At 47.6% G+C, this 23,877-nt stretch overlaps 1 protein-coding gene across 1 annotated transcript; it reads right to left on the bottom strand.

Annotated features, from left to right (window-relative positions):
• Nucleotides 1–600: 600 nt before the first annotated feature.
• Nucleotides 601–12,178, bottom strand: LOC135901861 ((3R)-3-hydroxyacyl-CoA dehydrogenase-like). The gene is made up of 3 exons (XM_065431694.1): nt 11,972–12,178; nt 2,483–2,676; nt 601–1,240 (listed from the first exon to the last, which is right to left on the bottom strand). The coding sequence occupies exons 1-3, from the start codon at nt 12,135–12,137 to the stop codon at nt 824–826; spliced, it is 777 nt and encodes a 258-aa protein (XP_065287766.1). The 5' UTR covers nt 12,138–12,178; the 3' UTR covers nt 601–823.
• Between the last annotated feature and the right edge of the window lie 11,699 nt (nt 12,179–23,877).

Here is a 23,877-nt window from a genome sequence, read left to right on the forward strand (position 1 = left end):
GTATCGGAGCCGACACGTAGCCACGTCTGCACTCCCGTGGTCGTCTTCTTTCTGAAGTTTATATACCTATATTGGCAAATTTGCTGCATATTTTTCTCTTAATTATTGCTTTAAGTTTAAGCTGGTTGAAAGGTAAAACCTATATAATAGATTGCAGGCGTAGCACCATTTCAGTCTAGTAAAACTCTTCCGTGTTTTTCCCAAATTCTGTTTAGGCGGATTTTGCTCATTTCTAAAATCGTTGCTCATATTGTAGACTAGCTCTGGTTTTCTATCAATTATTAATGATAATTCCCTGCAGTAATCATAGTCGGCTTCGATGATGTTTTCTCATGCAAATATTTTGTACTGAAGTTGTGTCTTTATCTAGAGGCATGTAATCTTTTCCAAGATGCGACTAAACAGGACACAGCCATGTGTGGTATGTTACTACCACGTACGCTTCGGTTCGTGGTGTTGCAACACCCCAGACCTCTAGACAAAGCAGGTGCCCATGACACTCCATTGACCACAAGAATTGAATGTCACCGCCATTGATCTTTATTACATATCTGAAAATCAGACTGCCACAACAAAGGCAGAACCTGCATTCATTCAGCCGTCATCGCGGTAATTATTAACAACCTAAAGAAAACATTATTACCTTGTGGTCCTATCTTTTTATCCAAGGTTACACAAATGCTTACATCCACTTTGTTCTCAAGCCACTCGAGCAAGTGCCAGAAAATTCAGACCTGGAAGGTTTACACGAGATATTTAACAGACTCGCTTTGGGTGTATACTTATTGTGGCTTGTCAATGTTCAAAATGGAATAAAAATAATTCACATCTTGAATCCCCCGGTGACTTCAAGCACAGTTCCCGTGATGAAAGAGCTCGTTCTGGGCGAGCACAAGAACTTGATGGCCTCTGCTACCTCCATTGGTTGGCCGGTTCTCTTGAGCGGTGTGTTCGAGATAACTATCGCCTTGTTGCTTTCGACAAATTCGGCCATCATCGGGGTATCCACCCATCCGGGTACTACAACGTTGCAGCGGATGCCATGCTTCGCCACTTCCGACGCTGCCGACTTCGTTAGAGCCACGACGCCGGCCTTGGCAGCGCCGTACGCACACGGCTGCACAGAGCCGCACCTGGCTGCAAGGCTGGAAACGTTCACGATGGCTCCTCTCCAATCGGAAAGCGGTTTCCCAGACTGCAGCATATCACGAATAGCTGCACGGTTCACCAGGAAGGTGCCCTGAAAACACCAGAAACAAGTTTGGTAATCCCTTCTATATATCATAAGGACAAAAGTAATCTTCAGTTTTCGCAATGCTCAGGCGACGCCCTGGCGTCAGTAATTGCGTGATTTGTAGTGACTTGAGTAACCTTTTACTTCCCTTTACCCCTTTTCCAAGCAGAGGGTAGCCAGCTGGTACGTACACTGGCTAGCCTCCATGTCTTTCCTTCTTTTTTGTCTCTCTCTCTCTTGAATATAATAATTGGAATATTGCTTGAGTCATTGTTTCTTCACTGAACAACAGAAAGAAAAACACGTCTCATCGTGGCGCGTTGAACCACTTGAAGACACTACTCACTTTTGCCGGTTTCTGTCTTCGAATATCATCATCTTCTTCATCATCATGATTTTTTTATTTTCACCACTCGATACAAGGTAAAAAAGGGAGAGCCGGAAAAAAAAACCGAAAATTCTTCGGTTTGACAAAGCTCCGGTCACCCAGAGAGGCACGGTAGTGGCTGGTGTAGCAACACAATAAGTGTGATTATAAGAGTATCTTTAAACAGAAATACATAGACATTTTCGTGTTTTTACATAGAAACTAGTTATAATACAGTTGTGTCAAATAACTCTAAGTATACAATTACAATCTGTTATCTTGCATAATATTACTTAACACAGACTCAGTTGCATATATCATACAAAACACAAAACAAAACAAAACATGAGCCCGCTCCCCTTCACAACAGGCACCATTTTCCAGCTCATTTGTGCGACGTCGCGGGGTCGAATTCCGGCCATGGGGGCCGCATTTCGATGGGGGCGAAATGTGAAAACACCCGTGTACTTAGATTAAGGTGCACGTTAGCATACCCCAGGTGGTCAAAATTTCCGGAGTGCTCCGCTACGGCGTGCCTCATAATCAGAAAGTGCTTTTGGCACGTAATTTAATTTATTTTCGTTACCACAAGGCACGATGTGTGAGAGGAGCAGAAGGGTGTCTGTGTGTGTGTCTGTGCTCACTAATCACCATGAGCGGCTATGCTTTATTTCAAAGGCCCTGCGACATCTTTAGTCCAAGCTGTTGCACCTCAGCACTCTCATCCGACACGGCGAAGTTCTGCAAGATAACTACGTGTCGCTGGAAGCGGCAGGGCATCATTCGCCGCAATAGTTAATTTGTAACAAATTATCTTTAAACTAGGACGTTTACTCCGGGCTCAAGATGCTACGCATTAGCTTCACCGACCGATGTCTCACCTTAAGTTCAGTCTTGATAACTTCATCGAAAATCTCATCCGTGCACTGGGAGAGTGGCGCCGCGCGCAGAATACCGGCGCAGTGGATGACGATGCTCAGTGGTTCGGAGAACGCACTCCTGATGCCAGTGAAGAGCTGCTCCACGGACAACGGTTCACCCACGTCAACGTACATGGCCTGGTGCTTGGCGTCACCTGTGCACAGTGAATGATCTGGTAAGCGCACGGAGGAAAGAGTACACTGCAGTACAGGGAGAGCTAAGCGTTTCCTGTTTGCAATAAAGCATGCAGTTTCTCGAGAAACTGACTCCACCCTGTCACGTCGCAGGGTGCGGGCACTGTAAAACTATTTGTGATTCAAGCGCACAAGCGTGGTGTCACGCGGATGCTTAAAGATGGAAGTGAAAGAACGAGCTTTATGTCCGTTATGATAAATTGATAACCATGTATTCGAAAAAAAAACGAGTGGAGCCATTCTGCACAGATTCAATGGGGTAATTTGATTATGGTGGTAGGGTGACCAAATAGGAGCTACATGCTCAAGCCCCCGACTCACCAGTGTTTCTAAGACCAATTTAAGAATTTGAGCAGTGAAGGTCCACCTTGGTTTCTTTAGCTTGCCAACTAATTTTCATTCGCTTTGTTGTGCATTATGGGTGCTGTGTTATACGAAATATGCATGCATTTTGGTCAATGTTGGTAAGTAGGTATGAAACCATAATATTAATTCTTCCACCCTCAAGTTGTTCTAGATAACTTCTAGATTTAAATTTCAACCAGAGCAGCTGATTTCATAAATGCTTTCTTTGGCTTCGTTGTCTGTTCGCTCTGTATGGTCGTGATTAAGAAGATTCTAGAACTTTAGGACCGTTCACCATCCCTTTCACGAAGGCACGAACACAACACACACAATCACACACTTATATACATAGATATATATATCGCAAGAAGCCAACAAACGACTGGTTTGCGCGTGGTGGCCCTGGCTAAGACTCCCACGGCTAGTTCTAGTAGTAAAAAAGAAACATATATACCCAAGAAAGTGGATGGGACAACAGCGCCGCGGTAGCTCAATCGGTAGAGCATCGCACGTGTAATTTGAAGGCGTGAGATCGATCCCCATCTGCGGCAAGTTGTTTTCAGCTTTCAGCTCTTTCAGTTTCAGCTCTAAGAATTTAAACTTTCTTCAATTCAATTAATATATACAAGTAATTTCCCCTATGTCGCCGTTTTTGTCACTGTTTGTTGGCTTCCTATGATATGCTTAATAAAAATAGGGCCCCTCCGTTAACCCCTGCCTTCTCGTTCATATATATGGGGCCTCTCGACTTCCTTTCCTCTCGTTTATACCTATATATGAACTAGGGGAAGGGAAACCGAGAGCGAACAAGCGAACAAAGAATAGAAGCACGTAAAAAAAAAAACACGGTGTTACTGACGTTTCCTGCGAACACCCATTTCCGTTTGAGTGATGGCCACTACCAGGCCAAAATGACAGTAAAATCCTGGTAATTTTCCTACGTGTTTCGTCCGTTCACCTGTTTTAATGCCAGAGCCTGTTATTTAACGCGTTACTGACATACACGCGTACCAATTGATATATATATACATCAATCATAGCACACCGGATTTCGTATTGCAAGGACTACTTCCGACATATATATATATATATATATTGTTGCGGGAAGAAAGCAGGCCCACGAGTGTAAAATAACTTATATTTACAAATGATGGATATGGCGTTCAGGCAACCGCCAGACTTCGTCTTTCTCTAGTCCAACTCAACGTCTTCCTTCACTTCACCGTAACATCACCCTCCCGGTGGGGGAGCTCCGTCCCGGTGCAAGTTAAACAGCCTCACTTATTGGGGGGACATAGGGCTTGAGCCTGGTGACGTGAACAACATCACTGGTTAAGTTGGGAGGCACGGAAGGCTGACCGAGTGGGGCGATCTCGTAGGTCACGTCGGACAGTTGGCGTAAGATCTGGTACGGACCAGAAAAACGGGACAGTAATTTTTCCGACAAGCCGACACGACGTGAAGGCGTCCAGAGAAGGACAAGGGAACCAGGTGAAAAATGGTGGTCTCGGTGCCGAAGGTCGTAGCGTCGCTTTTGAGAAGCTTGCGAGACTGTGAGGCGATGACGGGCGACATCTCGGGCCTGGGCGGCTAAGTCAATAGCCTCGCGAGCGTAAGCAGTGCTGGGTGACTGTACTGCGGAAGGTAGCAATGTGTCAAAAGGCAAGGTGGGGTCGCGGCCGTACAAAAGGAAAAATGGTGAAAATCCGGCAGTGTCGTGACGGGACGAGTTGTATGCGAAAGTGACGTATGGTAAAGCGACGTCCCAGTCGCGGTGATCGTTGGAGACGTACATGGCGAGCATTTCAGTGAGTGTGCGGTTGAGTCGCTCGGTGAGGCCGTTCGTTTGAGGGTGGTACGCGGTAGCAATCCGATGTTCTGTAGAACAGGAGCGGAGCAGATCATCAACGACCTTCGATAGAAAGTAGCGGCCGCGATCCGTCAGCAACTGGCGAGGGGCGCCGTGGTGCAGGATGACGTCTTTTAGTAAGAAGTCGGCGACATCTGTAGCGCAGCTGGTTGGCAGGGCTCGTGCGATGGCATATCTAGTGGCATAATCGGTTGCTACAGCAATCCATTTGTTTCCTTTGATGGAAATTGGAAACGGACCAAGGAGGTCGAGGCCCACACGGAAGAAGGGCTCTGTAGGTATATCAATGGGTTGAAGCAAACCAGCGGGAGGCATAGCAGGCGTCTTCCGGCGCTGACACAGGTCGCAAGAAGCGACATAACGACGCACAGAGCGATAAATGCCAGGCCAGAAGAAGCGGCGCCGCAGGTGGTCGTAAGTACGAGTGACGCCCAGATGTCCAGCAGTAGGAGCGTCATGAAGTTGCTGGAGCACGGTGAGTCGAAGGTGCTTGGGGACGACTAGGAGGAGCTCCGGGCCGTCAGGACGAACGCTACGACGGTATAAAGTTCCATCGCGCAAGGTGAACATCCGAAGGGACGGGTCATTGGGCGAGGAGCTTAGGCGGTCCATAAGTGTTCGAAGAACAGGATCCTTGCGCTGCTCGTCGCCAATGTGGAGGAAGCCGGAGAGGGACAGAATACTGATGTCCGAGTCTGCATCGGTATCGTCCGGTTGATCCACGGGATTGCGGGACAGGCAGTCAGCGTCTTTATGCAGGCGTCCTGACTTATATATAATAGAAAATGTATATTCTTGTAGGCGCAATGCCCAACGTGCAAGTCGTCCAGTTGGGTCCTTCAAAGAGGAGAGCCAGCAGAGGGCGTGATGGTCGGTGACAACGCAGAAGCTCCGACCGAAAAGGTACGGGCGAAATTTCGCGACCGCCCATACGAGCGCGAGACATTCTCTCTCAGTAATGGAGTAATTTCGCTCGGGCGTGGAAAGGCGGCGGCTAGCGTAAGCGATGACACGGTCTTGGCCCTGTTGACGCTGAGCGAGGACAGCGCCGATGCCATGACCACTCGCGTCAGTTCGTACTTCAGTGGGCGCAGAAGGGTCAAAGTGGGAGAGAATCGGGGAAGTGGTAAGCCGCTCAATCAGGGTAGAGAAGGCTTTCTCCTGTAGCGGTCCCCAAGAGAAAGAGGCGTCTTTCTTAAGAAGGTCAGTGAGAGGGTGAGCGATGTCCGCAAAATTTTTCACAAATCGCCGAAAATAAGAGCATAAGCCCAGAAAACTACGGACATCGTTCGTTGAACAAGGTACAGGAAAATTTCGCACGGCGTGAACTTTCTGTGGATCAGGTTGGATTCCGGCGGCGTTGACGAGATGACCAAGCATGTTAATTTCACGGCGACCGAAATGGCACTTGGAGGAGTTTAGCTGAAGGCCAGCCCTGCGAAACACGGAGAGTATGGTTGTGAGGCGCCGCAGGTGGCTCTCAAAGTTCGGCGAAAACACAATCACATCGTCGAGGTAACACAGGCATGTAGACCACTTCAAGCCGCGCAAGAGAGAGTCCATCATGCGCTCGAATGTAGCTGGCGCATTGCATAATCCAAAGGGCATGACTTTAAATTGGTACAGACCGTCCGGTGTGACAAAGGCGGTTTTCTCGCGGTCCATCTCATCGACGCTAATCTGCCAGTAGCCGGAGCGGAGGTCAATTGATGAAAAGTATTGGGATCCGTGAAGGCAGTCAAGAGCGTCATCAATGCGAGGCAAGGGATAAACATCCTTCTTTGTTATCCGGTTGAGGTGACGGTAGTCAACGCAGAAGCGCCACGAGTTATCTTTTTTCTTTACTAAGACAACCGGTGATGCCCACGGGCTACTGGAGGGTTCAATGATGTCCTTGTCCATCATCCTGTCTACTTCTTTCTGTATGATGGCCCTTTCTGTTGCCGAGACACGATATGGCCGCCTATGAATGGGGCTGGCGTCACCGGTGTTGATGCGATGCGTGACAACAGATGTCTGGCCAAGTGGACGGTCGTCCAAATCAAAGATGTCCCGATAAGATGACAGGAGATGACGAAGAGCTGTTGTTTGCTCGGAAGGAAGGTCGGGGGCGATCATCTTAGAAACATCGTCCGCAGGCGTCGAGTACGAAGGAGTGGATGACAAAGGTCCGTTCGTACTGAGGAAGGATTCGGAGGTCAAAAAAGAAATCTGAAATTCTTCCAAAGGAGTGATATGCGCTATGGCGATACCGTGTGGCAAAACATGTGACGAGAACCCAAAATTGAGGATGGGCACGCGAGCGCAGTTTTCGCGGATCCGAATTAAGGTGCTCGGTAGGGCAATATTACGCGACAAAACCACGTCAGTAAGCGGCGACAGGACGTACTCGCCATCAGGTACGGGAGGACAGGGCGTCAGCAGGACATTTGTAGCAGCCTGTGGAGACAGCCTTGCAAATTCAGCAGCACATAAGCGGTGTGGAGCACAAGTGGTTGCGTCGGCAGGAAGCGGCAGGTCCAACTGTACAACACCTGCGGAGCAGTCAATTTGGGCAGAGTGTTTCGAAAGGAAGTCGAGGCCGAGAATTAGGTCGTGTGGGCAGTGTTCAAGGACGATAAATAGAACAACGGCATAATGGCCCCCAATGGTCACACGTGCTGTGCACATTCCAAGGACAGGTGACGTACTCCCATCGGCGACTCGCACGGTGCACGGTACGGCGGGGGTCAGAACCTTTTTGAGCCGGCGGCGGAGAGCAGCGCTCATAACTGAAAGCTGCGCTCCTGTATCAACGAGAGATCTAACAGGAACGCCATCGACTTCAATGTCCAGCAGGTTTCCACATGTAGGCAGGGTCAATAGAGGATTTGTGGGCCGGGTCGGAGTTGCAGCTTCACCTCCGGGAGCTGCACCGCCTAGTTTCCCGAAGCGAAGCGACCGGTTGCAGAAGGGGACGAAGAGCGGTGAACGAGAGGCGAACGGGACCTACGACCTTGCGGAGACGGGGATCGGCTGGATCTTGATGGAGCACTGTCGGCGTTGATGTTCCTAGTCGGCGTATAGGGCGAGAAAGTGCGATTGTCGGGTACTTGGCTGTAGTGACTCGGAGACGACCACCGAGGAGGCGACGACCAGTGGTTGCGGCAATGACGGGCGATGTGTCCAATACCGGAACAATTAAAACAGATGGGTTTATCATCCGCTGTGCGCCATTCAGCTGGGTTGCGACGGAGTGGTGGAAAGCTTTGCGTCCGGGAGCGAGCGGTCGGAGAAATTTGGTAGGTGTTGGTATGGCGGACTGAGCAGAGAGATGGAATGCCCAAACTTGCTATTTCCTCCCGAACGACCGCTTGTATAAGGGAGATAGCGGGTACGCTTTCCCGACAGTCTGAACGAACGGGAGCCGGGGCCATGGCCTCAAGCTCACGGCGAACGATGCGCGTTATTTCTTCCGGTCCTGCGGGCTGAACGAACCGCGGCGGGTCTTCGCAAGAAGATGTCGCGGCGGTATTGGGCAACCGGTCGAAAGTTTGAGTGACGCGGCGACCCTTCGCTTGTTCGAAGCGCCGGCACTCCTTAATAATTGCATCCACAGTGGCACAATCCTTACACATCAAGAGATTGAAGGCATCGTCTGCAATACCTTTCAATATATGGCCAATCTTGTCTGCCTCGGTCATGTTGTCATCAGCCTTGCGACAGAGGGCCAGCACATCCTGTATGTACACGACATAGGATTCTGTGGACGTCTGAGCGCGGCACGCAAGTTCTTTTTTAGCTGCCAGCTGACGACCGACAGGTCTGCCGAACAGGTCTCGCATTTTTTCTTTGCAAACATCCCAGCTCGTTAGGTCAGCTTCATGTGTGTCATACCATTGCTTCGCAGTTCCCTTCAGATAAAATATTACGTTTGCAAGCATCATTGTAGGATCCCACCTGTTGTTGTCGCACACTCGCTCGTACATCGTAAGCCAGTCCTCGACGTCGACGTTGTCCGTGCCACAAAATGTTCCCGGGTCCCGTGGGTGAGTGAGGATGACCGTGGGCACGGGCTGCCGAGGCGTTGTCGCTTGTGTCGGTTGATTTGCCATTGTGGCAGCAGGTAGATGACGTCCGCTGCGAAGTTCCGTGGTGGTACCCAGCACCTCCACCAAAATGTTGCGGGAAGAAAGCAGGCCCACGAGTGTAAAATAACTTATATTTACAAATGATGGATATGGCGTTCAGGCAACCGCCAGACTTCGTCTTTCTCTAGTCCAACTCAACGTCTTCCTTCACTTCACCGTAACAATATATATATATATATGTATATATATATATATATATATATATATATATATATATATATATATATATATATATATATATATATATATATATATATGAAGGAAGTCGACCATGGGTTCCGTTGTTGAATAAATTGAAAGAAGTGCAGATGCACCTAGACAAGGTCGAATAAACATATAATTTTGACGTTGCGGGCGGGTCCAGCATTCACCAAGAGTGATATTACGAGCATGCACAGCTCAGTCGATGCATTTTGTCCGTAAGGTGAACGGAGCACACCAAAAATAAAACAAGAAGGCAACACGTAGGACATCGAAAACACCAACACACGTGCATTCACTCAAGTAAAAAGAAATAAAGCTTAGTCTGTGACAAGGGAGGGGCTTAAGAAATGTAAGATGGAAAGACACAGGCAGTGGAATATAAGGGAGAGGATCATATGTTATTATAGAGCATGCGAGGGGTCACAGACAGCTGCCAGAAGAGTGCTTCCTGTGTTCTTAGTTTTACTTCAACTTCTGTCATATCCCGAAGACGGTCAATACACCCCCACCTGATTATTTCACACCCATGCTTGGCCTCCACCAACCTCTGACTTCTGCGAACTGCATTATATTGCATTCTTGCGCAGGTGGTTTTTGTGACTGCGGGCAACTGTTTTTTATACAATGTATATGCGTGTATGAAAAAACATATAAAAATACATGAAAAAGTATACGACAAAATGAAGTAATAAACATCAACATAACTCAAGGGCGAAAAGAATTTCTAATAACTGATGTGGCAAGAATTATATAGCTTCATAATCGTGCTTTACATTATATCCTATATATAACCCTTGGTAATTGCACGAACGGAACAGATAGCAACAATATTCATTGGTGCCAAAATTGTATCAGCAATATGGCACACGAGTCGCTGGCTAGTTTGGCATACACGTCAGCCTACCTATGTTTTCAATAATTCCCCTAGAATGTGTGCTGAACTTAAACATTAGAAGTGACTCGCCAGTTTCCTTGTCGGAGGTAGTGGAGAATACTGATTTCCAAATAGCTTCCCTATTGAGCGGGTCGCCTGGCGTGTTCATGTGTTTGGAGATGGGGAGCTCTGATACATATTTGGCGAATAGGAATGTCGCTGCCTCTATAAGGGCCAGCGAAGTTCCTCCTCGTCTTGTGTCGCCTCCCTTCCTCGCTCTTCCGCGCAGTTTGCCGCGGCTGCCAGTAGTCCCCGTAGATCTGGCCTGTGTCGCACTGGTCTAACTTAAAAACACAGTTTCCGCTCGCAATTTTGTCGTGTACTCGGCGTTTGTTGTGTGAATGGCGTTTGGCGCAGTAACCTAGCCCTTGTTAGGCGTACCGCAGGTGCGAGAACCGTTTCCTTTTCTGCAGAAAAGGGACCGCCTAAAGGCATTGAAGCAGGCGGGCGGAAAGCTGTAGCGTATTGATCAAAAGTATAATTCGTACCAGGGATATTCGCGATGTTTACAGAAAGCAAGTGCGAGCTCGATTATCTGTGCGAGCAGGTCTTATATGTTAAACAGGGCTTGCGGATTCGTCAGAGCGCGCTTGCACCGCTACTTTAGGTGTAGCGCGGTCGTCACATGTTTTGCTTAGGACCTAGATGACGGCTTTGTTCTTTTGTTTCATTTTGCTTGTTTACGCCAAGCGAGTGGCGAAGAATGAAGACAGAATGATCCGCTAGCGCACACGCTTGCAGCCTATTTATATTTCGTCCTTTGCTTCTTGTTTTTCACTTGACACAGTCCGTTGCAAAGTAAAGATTACTTAGCGTTCCGGTTGCGGGTCACTCAGTCAGAGCAATCCTCTAAATATATTTGATCGAATAGAATAGAGATAGTGCTTTAGGGACGACGACACCTAGACTAATCCGCGCTATTTTTGCTGCTGAGTAGCGGAATGCCGCTGAACGCATACTAGTGCGACGCCTCCCCATTCGAAGGAAAGACATTTTCTACAGCCACGTCCGGCTGCAAACGGTTAACCATCATTTGTGAGAAGACAGCAAATGAATCTTGCATATTCATGTTCTTGTTCGTGCAATTAGGAGCACCTGAGGCATACAGGCATTTCAAGGATACAACATAATATGCTCACTTGCATTTATCTTTCGTTCACTTACTTCAACTACTGCTTACTACAGTGAGAGGAGTTATGGCGGAATTGTAGAAAATAAAAAGCACAACTCTACCAGACTGAAAAAAATATTTAAACAAATTGGCACCAATTGCATCTTCGGCTAGAACGATTATACTCATAACGGATAAAATTACTCACCACCGGCACTTCATCGTTCAAAAACACGCTGCGATTTCTGTAAGTAATTTGGCTGGACTATATTAGTGCCGCTTCCACACTACTGTTACAGGAGAAAAACATAATTTTTAAGGCAAAGCTGCTATATCGAAGCAACGCTAATCACAATACGCGTCGGCACTGAGCAGCGCGCACATCTAGAATATTCTACATAATTCGACGTGTGCCAATTGTGTGGACTTTCGACTACCTTACCCGAAAACGCAAACGGAGGTTCGATTTACTACTAAAATTGCCTTCAAAACAGCGTTCGCCACTAACTTGATATTACTGGCATTCCTTAAGTATCAAAATTGCTGCTGAATTTTCAGCAACCTTCTACTCCAGAAAATCTGAAGCTACGAATTTTTCACGAGCTTAATGGGGGGGGGGGGGGGGAGAGGTGTCATAAAGAAAGGTATATATTTAACCTACCTGGCAGAGATCGTGCAACATTCTCTGCTGCCTCGAGCTGTATGTCAGCAACTACCACGGTGACCCCATCGGCGGCAAGTAAGTGGCAGACCGCTTTGCCGATACCACTCGCACCTCCTGTCACCAGAGCGAGCCGTCCGTACATAGCCGCGTCTACTGTAGTCATCGTGACTTGGCTATGGTGCGCAAAAAATTCTGAACAAGTCGAACGCGTTCGTCGTCTGAAATACTCCCATCACAGACAGTGAGCGGCACAGTGGGTGGCAGCTGCTGAGGAGAGAGTGGTTGCAGGTTACGACCGAAGGCAGGAAATGGCTTGACGGTTCTACGGGTATTCGTCGCGACTGCTCGGCGACACTGAGAAATAATCTGCTAGTTGGCCTGTACGTGTACGTGCCCACATGCAGGTGTGTATGAGATACCCAGGTGAACAGCCGCCCTCTAAAAAATTGGCGGAAAAAACAAGCTGGCACGTCCGTTAGGAGTCGTAGAAGACTGAATTTTACGGATTTGTTGAACCTTTTAGGAAGTTTTGAAACTGTGGTTGTTTGTGCGTGTACTTATTATAGCTTAGTGGTTCAACTGCAGCTCAGGCCCATTTCAATAGCATGCACTTAGAAGTCATATGGCTTGAATGGGAAATTTTTCAACGTGCTGCTAGTTTTTCTAAGCATCTAAGCGGCCAAATTTTTCTTGGCCGCTTAGATGCTACAGAAAGAGCAAAACCTACTCATTGAGGATTAGCAAGCTCCTATTAGGTAACGTATGTATGCAAGGGAATGCAAACTGTATAAGTATCTGGTTGGCGGTTCAGGTAATGGGTTGTTGAAAACGATGAACAGAGGGCCTAAACTCGGGGCTAGATTTATGTACAGGTTGAAGAGGTCGAAGCTAAATGCGATACTGTGTCATAAGAACGAACGCGCTAAGGGCGCACAGGACAGCTGGACCTCCCAGCAACCTGGGTAAGAAGAACCAGAATATTATTTAGAGGCATTGGTGTACAAATCCAGAAGGTATACTTGAAATATTTCCAACAAGTACATGCCTGTATAGGCCTCTGAGGCATACCTAGGTAATTCTGGAAATGCCAGGTCAAATTTTCCACAATGCTCTTGCATAGGCGTGGGTAAGCCAGCTTGAACTATTGACCCATTATTAAAGCCTACGGCTAATGTGCCGCCCAACGTATCCCTTTAACACTTTTGCAGGTTCGTAAGTCCCGGAGATTTTATTGGAAGTTTTTTTTATGAAATATGTGTGCAGGAGAGTTTTGCGCCACGGGTGATGCACGCTAATCGTTTTTTTTAGTTAAACAATATTTATACATAATTGGCCAGTTAAAAGAAGCAAATGAGGAAAAAAGTACGGACAGTACGTTACACATCTTTTAGGCCCAAATTAAACAGGCAAAATAAAAACGAAATACAATATCAACATAACCAGTTATTATAGGTCGGAAAGGGCCAACGCAGAGTTCGAATAAATTTCAAATTGGTCCGTGCTAAGTCACAAAACAGAATTTTTACAGCAATGTCATTAGGAATATAGAACACTTACTTCCACCCACCCCCCCATGTATGTCTAGGGAACGCAGTCTGCCATGCAACAGTATGTAAGCTTACACCTCAGCTTGTAACGAAGTGAAAGTGAAGGGTACTTCGTAAAACTATTATACGAAAGAACATAATTACTACGCTCTAGTAATGATATTAAGTTGTTATTACTTTAAGAAAAAATTTCTTCAAGGCGCTAACTACGCGCTTCTTTAGTTTAATGGTGGAGTATGGCCCCTGTATTTTCCCCCGTGAGAGGAACCAATCGTTCAGAGCTCATAATATATCTCGTATATTTTTGTATATTGAGCATGGATACTGCAGTACAACAAGGCGTGTTGAATATCTCATTCCGAGCAAGAATACACCGCACTTTCTGCTAGTCCTGTTCAGCGTAAAAAGCACCGTGTACGGTGCACCTAGACGCAGTCTGCGTGTTATTCTTTCGAGAAAACATCTACCCGTAACTGAAACTGTCGGCAGGGTTTTTGGGTCAACTTCAAATAAAATGGAGTTTCGGCAACCAATTTCAAGCCAACTATCCTTCAAGTAATCGGACAGAGAGTTGTCGCAACCTGTTCCGTGTATCGCTGTAGCAGAGAAATATCAGTTGAGTCTCATTTTCAGTATGCGGCGCACGTGCTAAACTGTATACCTCTGTGTTGCCTCGAATGCCACAATGACTTCGAATCCACTGAGTTAAATTTCATATTGCACGTCTATCGCCTTTTTTATGCATCTTTTGTGCTTTATACATAACAGCATGGATGTTTGGACTAATGCATGTGGAATTGAAGCTACGTAAAGATACCTGAGTGTCACGTATGATGAAGCGCTAGAGCGGGTGTAGTTGTGAGCATATGAATATCAAGGCCGACACTGTGGCATTAAGTTCTGACAGAGGTCATAACGCCGGATAATTTGTTCTCTCAATGACACAACGAATATGTATCCCGATTGTTATGCAAGTTTTACGTTAAGATACCTCAGTCTTTAACATTCAGAACAGATAAATCCGCGCTTCCCATGCGCCAACATTCTTCCTGCGTGTGCTGCGGTGGAGCCCGCCGGAGTGAGCAGCGCTGCTGTAGATCTACGTGCTCATTACTGCTGCAACAACTGCCGCATCTGCTTCCACAGAGATGATGCGCACCTTCGCAAAAAAAAAAAAACTCATTCCGATCCGTGGCCTCTCCATGTGATACTATGAGAGAGAGAGAAACATTTATTTCATTCCGGCCCCCTGTCCGGGGCTACTGGGCGTTAGGGTGGTTGTGAGAGGCTGCCAAAAACGGAGGCGAAGGTGAGACGTTGGTGGCGTCGGCTCTTGATTGGGCTGAGTCCGCTTCTTGTGGTACTCCAAGCCCAAGCGCCATGGTGAGCTCCGTTAAGGCGGCCACAATACGTGGTGTTTGGTCAGCCAGCCACTCCTCTAATGTGTGTGCTCTTTTTGGTAGCGTGCTAAGTATAGATTGAAGTGCGTGTTGGCTACCCGGGCAGTCCCAGAGTGTATGGGGTCTATTGAGGTATCCGCCACAATGTGTGCACTTGGGGAATCCTTCTTTTCCAGCTATGTAGTGCAGAATGTTTTGTGTGGGTAGGCAGTGCGTTTGGGCTTGGCGCCAAGTGGCAGCGGCCTCGCGTGTTGAGGAGTGTGGTGGAGCTGCGAGAGTAGTTCCTTGTTCATGCCTTTCCTCTATTTTTAGGCGTCACGTATTTGAAGCTATTTGTTTTAACTCTGTAGAACTGATTGCGTCTGTCCACTGAAGAGGAGATCCCGGAGTATTTGCGTGGAATAGAGCGTGGGCATTTTCGTTTTCCTCGATGTTACAGTGGCTAGGTACCCATTGAATAGTGATGTGGTGTGCTGGATTATTCGTCGTATATCGATGCAGGGTTTCGGGGATGGGGTTGGGCAGGTTTCCCATGAGGAAAACTCGGCATGCTGCTTGACTCTCTGTGCGAATGAGGATGCTGGTGTGTGTGTGTGTGCTTTGGTGTCGTGACTGCTTCAGTTATTGCCACTATTTCAGCTGTTACTTGGCTAGGGAGGCCTGTGTACAGGCCTTGCGTATATGCGTTGGTCACGGCGTTGTATGTCGCCGTGCGATGTGTTGTGGGGTCCGTAGCCGGGGATGCGTCTGTGTAGTACACAATTGTGTCCGGGTGCGTTTTGCGCGTGCTTGTCTGTTTTCTTGGTCTGTTGGCGGGTCCATGTTTCGGGGGATTGGCAGCCTGCGAATGTTGTTTATCGAATGCCACGGTGGAGGTGGCAGCGTTATTTGAGGCATGTTGTCTGAAGAATGTGCAAGAGCTTTAAGCAGCGCTTGACCTTGGTGGGATCGTTTCAATCTATTTACTTGTGATTCTGTGTGGAAGGTCCAATAGTCTGCTAAGATTTGGAAGTACGTCGGTTGGGATTACTTTGTGATTTGGCGCGTATTTGGTATGTCCTCAAGTGATTTTGGCGAGTTGCATGTACATGTTATCTAGTTTGTTATCTAGGTATGGCAGTTGCTATAGAATAGCGGGTACTGCAAATGCTGTAACTATTCTGCGTAGATGGTGCTCGCGAATTCCCTTGTTCCTCCGTGAGATGTGGTATAGAAGTCGTTTAAATTGGTGAAGTTATTGGGTAGTTTTTTGCATCCAAGTGTTGGCCTTGCCATCATCTTGGATATGGAATCCGAGAATGCGAATTGTTTTGCGTCTTGGAATTGGTTCATTTTCAATTCGGAGATGGATGAGGTTGGGTTAGTGGTTTGCTGAGTGACCTCTTTGGCTCGTAACTACAATATATTCTGATTTTTCTGGTGCGATAGAAAGACCAATTTCTTTGACATAGGAGTGTGATACTATGAGAACCTGTGCATTTCGCAAAGGAACCACTGACGCTGACAAATCCGCTGTCATGAAGATGTCCGCGTGATGTGGCTTTTCTTCGGGTGTTTTGCAATTACCGAGAAGTCTAAACTACGATGCGCAAATTGACGGAAGTACTAACTAACCCTAAGTTGACAAGCGCAAGTCTCCACTGTAGAGCTAGCTCTGCTGACAGCTCTTCAAGTCTTCTGTTTTCGTTCGCAAACTCGCGAGTGTGACCCTTATCGTTCAGTTTATTTTATCGCTCAAGAGCATTCAGTTCTTGTTTTTTTCTGACGAAGGCAGTGCTGTGTTCACACTGCCGTGCAGACCACTAGTATAAACTTAGAAACTGCTAGCGCTTGTAGACGGCGCTTTATCAGACGTCGTCCTTATGCATGCGTTTAAAAGCACACTAGGGTGTGTGTAGATGCTTACACTTTGATAATTCTTCTATTTGTTGAAGTTGTTGAATGTGATTGATAGCCTTCTGCGCAATTGTGAGGGAGAATTTATATGCAGTATCTTAGCGCTGCTTACGGCTCTCTTTTCTAGAAAAACTTTCGTTTAGCAGTGTCTGTCAACGTTCTATATGTTATAGATAAAATGTTAGAGAGGAAAGTACGTTAAGTGTGCAAGAACTGGGCTCCGAAATCAGTAAAAGTCATGTGGCACATGCTTTACCAGTGTGCAGTTTACTGGTTGATATTGCGAGTACAGAAATTGTTGGAAGTGGCCCGTACTTAGCATTGCTGTAGAATCTCCGATTGCTAGGCTCGGGTACTTCGATTCGATGCCAACAAAATACAGCTTCCTAGTCTATTTTTGCTTCTCCTCTGCAGTTCGCTTGACGTAACGTAAATCACTTTTGCAACTTGAAGGGTAAGATGAAGGCAAGCAGTGCATCCTCATTGCAGCCCGATAGCTGAATCCATGGAACCACCGCGTAGTGCGCTTAAGTTTATTGCGCTGTCATTACATGTGCTAGAGAGCACATGTAAAGACATTCACATACATTTGCTCTAAAAACGGCGCAATAAACGTCCTTAAACGCATGACCCCACGTTTCATGGGACGTGGCGGTCAAATAGGGGTGAGGACGTCCTGATTGCTGTGATCTTGCCATTGTCAGATGTAAGTGGCTGAAAAGGCTTTATTCACGTTAGGCAAGTTACTACAGAGCAAAAAAAAAGGTAAAGGAATGGAGCGATGATGCATCTAACGCGGATACTCGAGCGTAGCAACCGGAAATTCAACCGCAACGCAAACAGACTACGCCCTGGTAATGCTGTGCTCGCAATATTAACTGGTGACTGTACACTTTCGGGGTTTCTGTCAAGTAATATTTGTTGATTTTGACTTTTGCTATGGGTAATTTCTCTTGATTTTACTAACATTCTTCTCTAACCATTTATCCGCAGTCCTCGCGTACAGAAACTTCAGGACGCCTCTATAATTAGAAAAGCGTCCCCTCATATGCGTTCGCACTAAATGCCGGTGGAGCTACTGCATGCGGATTCTCCCTCAAGTTTGCACAAAACCCCATCTAGCACATGTGGTGGCGGCAACCGATGCTTGCAGGATGGAGACAAAACCTGGTGCAAGTAAGCGGATAATTTGTAGAGAGATGAGTGGGTGTAGTCAACGATTGGACGCAGGCGGACATTAGGCTCCTAAACTTTCGGCAAGTCATAAAGTGCAGCTGCAGCACCATTATGACAGCGAAGCATATAGCACAGATATTTCTGATCGGGAGCTACGAAGCGGAACATGTCCGCCAGGACAGCCTGAAAGTCCTTCTTTACCTTCAAGGTTGGATGCCGAGTTAGCTGGACGTATGTGTCTTAATCATCAAGCAGGGCCAGTATCTTCCTTTTGTAGAGAGCTCTTTCAAATAGCACCATTCCATTCCCCTTGTCAGCGGGAATAATCACGATTCCAGTGTTCGCCTGAAGACGCTTGACAGCCTTCCGTTCCTGAGCAGAAAGAGGGGAAACGAACTTCCGCTGGTGGAGTCCAGAAATGACTCCAATAGCGTGGGTGAGGGACTCGACATGGCGGGACGGGTCAACTTGGTTAACCGTGCACTCCACCGCACACGCAACCTTTCTGTCCGTCGGCAGGATTGACAATGTGCGATGAAAGGTTGTACACGGTAGGTTTGCTGTACGGCTGATATGGCCTGGCAATTTCCGAAAGTCTGTCAAGCTTGACACTATGCACCACCTCGGACTGACGGGCGAGTACATTGACTTGCAAGCTTCAACAAGGGGGAAGACGAAGACGACGAGTGATAGGCTCGCTTCCGAACGCCCGTCTGTAATTTTAAGTCTTTTTTAGCAAGTGTAGAGCTCATTTTTACTCTTTGTGCACCTATTTCACCGAACGCCGGTCTGGGGGTCACCGTCCTGCGAGAGAAGCACAGCAAGCGGCTCCCGAAGCGCACCGGACCGAAGCAGCGAGGCGAGCCTCCGCCGTCGGCCGCCCTTCGTGATGCTCTGATGGCAACCGTCGCAAGCAATCAGCAATCAGGTCAGCACGTTGCTTCTGTAGACCACGGAGAAGATGAGCAAGCAAGGAAAAGGCTACGTGAAGATGACATCGACACAAGAGAATCTGCAGGAGACAACGAAGAGATGGATCAGACAGCCTTCACTGTTGTCTCTTACAAAAAGAAAAGAGCCGCAGGTGTTCCTGTTATATTCAAGCCAACTCAGCCTGACAGCAGCTTATGGAAAGTAAACCCGAATCTTATGGCTTCTGCGGTCGTGACAACAGCCCAAGAAAAGATACTCAGCCACCGTCTCAACAAGGATGGAAGCCTCATGGTGACAGTGTCTACACTTCCCGCAGCCAATCGTCTCCTCACAGTGACAGATCTATCGGGCATTCCTGTAGAAGCTCGAGTTCCATACTCCTACTCTGCCACGTACGGGAGGATACAGGACGTTCCTGTTGAGTACTCAGATGACAACCTCAAGGAGTATTTGAGCGAACAAGGCGTCATATCTGCTAAAAGGCAAGTTTTCTACGTCCCTAACGAAGATGGCGTAGTAACGGAAACCCGAAGACGCTCGGTCATCCTGGAATTCGCTAAGGACGCCCCTTTACCAAACCGAGTGTCGCTTGGATTCTGCAGTTATCCCGTGACGGAATACATGGGGTCTGCTACTCAATGTTTCAGATGTCAAAGACACGGACATATAGCGAAATATTGTAAAGGCCCCATCCGCTGAAAGATATGCGCTGGTCCACATACGCATAAGGAGTGCACGTCACGTTCCCAGCCTCGGTGCGAAAACTGTGGAGCTGAGCATGCTGCGTCATACGGAGGGTGTCCTAAAAAGAAATCAGCCACTCTCGCACGGACTATGGAGCAAATCCAAGGAAAAGTACGGAAACGACGAGAACCACCTCCGAATCCAGATGTGATGTATACATCTACAAACCAAAAGCAACACGACACGGTGCAGCGCAGCGACACGGCTTTGAAAAAGTCCTACGCCTCAGTCGTGAAAGAAAACCAGCAAAGGCCTTCAACTGCAACGAATCCATCAATGCCCTCAAGTGATATAACCTCAACCCCACGACAGCAACAAGTGTCCTCAAGGTCGCAGCAGAAGAACAGGAAGAACCAAGAAAGGTTGTTAGATGGTAGCACTGCAAATGAGATATCAAGTGTGCTGATTCCCATGATGTTCGCCGCACTCAAGGCTATTCTCCGTGCCAGCCCATCGTTTAAGAGCATCCCTGAAGTAGAGGCCATCCTGGCTTTGGAACCGCTAGTGTCGTCTTCTTTCACGGCGCAAAGCCGTGATTCTTCGCAGTAGCAACGATGGCTTCGCCAACCATCGTCTCACAAGCGGTGTCCACCAACAAACACTTCCGCACATGTACTATATTCCAGTGGAACGCTCGCGGATTGCGCTCGAAGTTAGCAGACTTTAAGCATCTTATGCGAGTGTACCGATTCCCTTTTTTAGTCATTTCCGAGTCTCGCGTCGACGAGCACTTCAGGATAAAGGGGTATTATTTTCATCATTCAAGGCGACAAAATGGAATTAGCCGACTGCTCGTTGGATTTCGCAACGACATACCTGCCTCTGCGATTGATGTAACACCACATGACAAGAACGAATATATTTGCGCAACCACAGTGATTGCATCCAAAGTGTTTACCCTAATCGGCGTCTACTTGGAACCAGGATCACCTTTCGACGTGACCAGATTGGAAAACTTGTTGACAAACACTCAGTCGCCACATATTATTTGTGGCGATTTCAACGCACATAACGAGATCTGGGGCAGTTCACATACATGTGGTCGGGGTGCCAAGCTGGCGAAGCTTTTTGCAAAATACAATATAGAGCCCTTGAACGATGGCAGCATAACGTACCTGAAAAATCCGACGACTGTTAGCTGCATTGACATCACATTCGTATCCAGTCAAGTGGCCCCGATGTTCGGATGGTGTACAGATTTCGAGACTCGCGGTAGTGATCACTACCCGATCCTAATCTCTGCCCTTCATTTTCGGACGTCGCCCAGAAAAGTGAAACTGAAGTCGGTAGACTGGGAAGCTTACACAGCAGCCGTAGACAAAGGAATCACAGCCTCGACTACAAATACAGAAATAATACCGACAATAGCTCATTGCCTCAAACAAAGTACCCGCTCTGCCACTAAGCATTGTAATGTACCAACAAACGACGAGGAATTTGAAAGGTTATGTGCCATTCGAAGGCGTGCCGAAAGGAAGGCTCTACGTACTAAGAATATCGAAGACCTCAGAACTTGTCGACGGGCACAAAGGCATATACGACGTTACCTCACCAAACTGGACCGAAAAAGGTGGAGGGACTTTTGTGGGACACTGGACATACGACAACCGCTGTGCAAAATCTGGCGAGTCGTCAGAGGCATTCGCAAAGAGCCGCAACAGCTTTATCCTTTTTTCGCCCTCTCATTACATGAGCGCGCATCCCTGAAAGAGGTGGCAGAGCAGTACTGCAGGCTCCTTTCCAACGGGGCACAACCTTTGCGGCAAATTGCAAGTCGTCAGCCTAGTCCACCTCGAGCTACCCTTCCTGACTTAGAATTACCATTCACCATCGAAGAGCTCACGGCAGCAATCAGCGACGTAAACAAGCGATCATCACCTGGCCATGACGGCGTGAGTTATGAAGCGCTCGCAAAACTATGCCACACATCTCGCCTACGCCTTCTGGAGTACTACAACGCCTCATGGATAACTGGGGAGGTTCCTACGGACTGGAAGCTTGCGAAAGTCATTCCTATATTGAAACCATCAAAGCAGCCGACGAATTACGCCTCCTTCAGACCCATATCTCTGCTTAGCTGCGTAGGGAAGCTATTCGAAAAAATGATCTACAAACGACTAAATTGGTTCCTGGAAACTGCAAAAGTTTACCCGGAGGAAATGAATGGCTTCCGGCAAAATAGATCCGCAATTGATAATGTCATTGCCTTGGTTTCATCACTTGAAGAGGAATTGGTCTCTGGAAACATACCTACTGCATTATTTTTAGACATTCAGGCAGCATATGATTCGGTGTATCATACAGCGATACTTGACGCTTTGGAAACTCTTGGTCTTGGAGGACGGCTCTACGCATGGATTGCAGACTATCTTCAAGGACGCCAACTTTTCATGTGTACCCCGGATGGCCCCACAGCGCTTTATGCCGTCGAGAAGGGAGTGCCACAAGGAGCTGTGTTAAGCCCGATATTATTTAATTTAGTCCTCATCCATCTGAAATGAAACCTGCCCCCTGGCGTCAAAATCACACTGTATGCGGACGACATCTGCATTTGGAGTGCGGCGCGTTCCCGCAGTACCACCCAACAACGCCTCCAGAGAGCGCTAGCAAATATATCGGCCTACCTAAATCCAAGGGGTCTGAAATTGTCCCCCGACAAAAGCGTTGCCATGGCTTTCACGCGGAGGCGTATGGAAAAATACCCACTAGTGTTGGGTGGTCGTGCCCTTACATACGTCAAGACGCAAAGGTTTCTTGGAGTGACGATCGATAGGAACCTCACATGGTCGCCCCAAGTGAAAAAATTGAGTGAGAAGATTTCCTCGGCGTCGCACGTATTCCGATTTTTAGCCGGATCACAGTGGGGCAGCAACTGTCGATCAATGGTGCTCCTCCATAAGGCCTACGTCGACGGAACACTACGATATTGCCTCCCGATCCTGCACAAAGTGTCTCCCACAAGCAAGAGAAAACTCGAGGCAGCACGAAACAACTGCCTTCGCGTATGTCTTGGCCTTCCGAAGGGGTCGTCCCGCTCAGGGACTGTAGCAGAAGCCGGATGCCTGCCTCTGGAAGTGCTATGTTCGCAGGAGACACTTCGGATACACCTCCGCCACGTCATTCATACGAAGACTCACTTTTTAAAGGATATTTCCAGAACCCGTGCTACATCTAGCTTTGGCAGGCCGTCGGAAGCATATCTATTTCGATTCCTGCTCAGGCGTCACAAATTATGCCGCGAAACATTTCACCATGGACACTGTCCCCACTGGAAATCGTGCCATACATACCTGGAATCAGTGCGAAAAAGAAAATGCCTCAAGCAGCGACTTATCAGATAGCTTTAGAATATATGCACAAAGAATACGCAGCCGCAACGCACATTTTCACAGATGGCTCTACAACTCCACATCGTTCATCATGCGGACTTTTTGTTCCCTCTACAGGACAACGATTCTCGTTTCGTCTTGAGCGAGCGACATCATCTACTTCAGCGGAGCTCTATGGCATTAAGGAGGCCCTTGTGTATATACTTCGACAGCAGCCGACAAAGACATGGGTGATATTCACAGACTCAAAAGAAGCCCTACAAAGTATATGGAACAGGCACAAGCGTTGCAATAATCAACCAGCAGCATTTGACATTGCTTATCTTCACCTCAGGGCTAAGATTGCTGGGCATTGCATAAAGTTCCAGTGGATACCTGGCCATGCCGGCATTTCGCGAAATGAAAGAGCGGACGAAGCTGCCAGAAATGGACTCCAATACCGCAAATTCAGAAGAACATATTTTACAAAAGCCGACGCTTCAACCATGGCAAAAAAATATGCCTATCAAGAAAAAGACCGCATCTTGAATCTGCCGCTTCACCAAGACAACTTCCTACGTTACATTGACCCAGAAATGAGACCGAAAATTCCACGACCACTTCCTCGACACTTAGAGACATTGTACCATCGTCTTCGACTGAACGTGGCATACACGAACAATTATCTGTACCGCATAGGACTTACCACTAGCCCATACTGTGATAACTGTCGCAACTTAGAGACAATTGAGCACGTATTACTAGAATGCCCCGCGTACCGCGACGAGAGACATTTTTTTGAGCACCAAATGGACATGATTTGCCCCGAACCGTTAACGTTACCGACCATCTTAGGTCCAATGCCCGGCCCTTCAAAACAGCGACGGGTTTTGGATTTA

This window comes from Dermacentor albipictus, chromosome 2 (genome assembly GCF_038994185.2).
Source record: "Dermacentor albipictus isolate Rhodes 1998 colony chromosome 2, USDA_Dalb.pri_finalv2, whole genome shotgun sequence".
Taxonomy (NCBI): Eukaryota; Metazoa; Arthropoda; class Arachnida; order Ixodida; family Ixodidae; genus Dermacentor; species Dermacentor albipictus.

Bases quoted from the DNA above. Each gene is read 5' to 3' on its own strand.
- LOC135901861 (XM_065431694.1), bottom strand. From the start codon at position 12,137: ATGACTACAGTAGACGCGGCTATGTACGGACGGCTCGCTCTGGTGACA. The intron at 2,677-11,971 runs GTAGGTTAAATA...CACTGTGCACAG, and splicing joins TGTTGCACGATCTCTGCCAG to GTGACGCCAAGCACCAGGCC. The intron at 1,241-2,482 runs GTGAGACATCGG...TGGTGTTTTCAG, and splicing joins TTATCAAGACTGAACTTAAG to GGCACCTTCCTGGTGAACCG.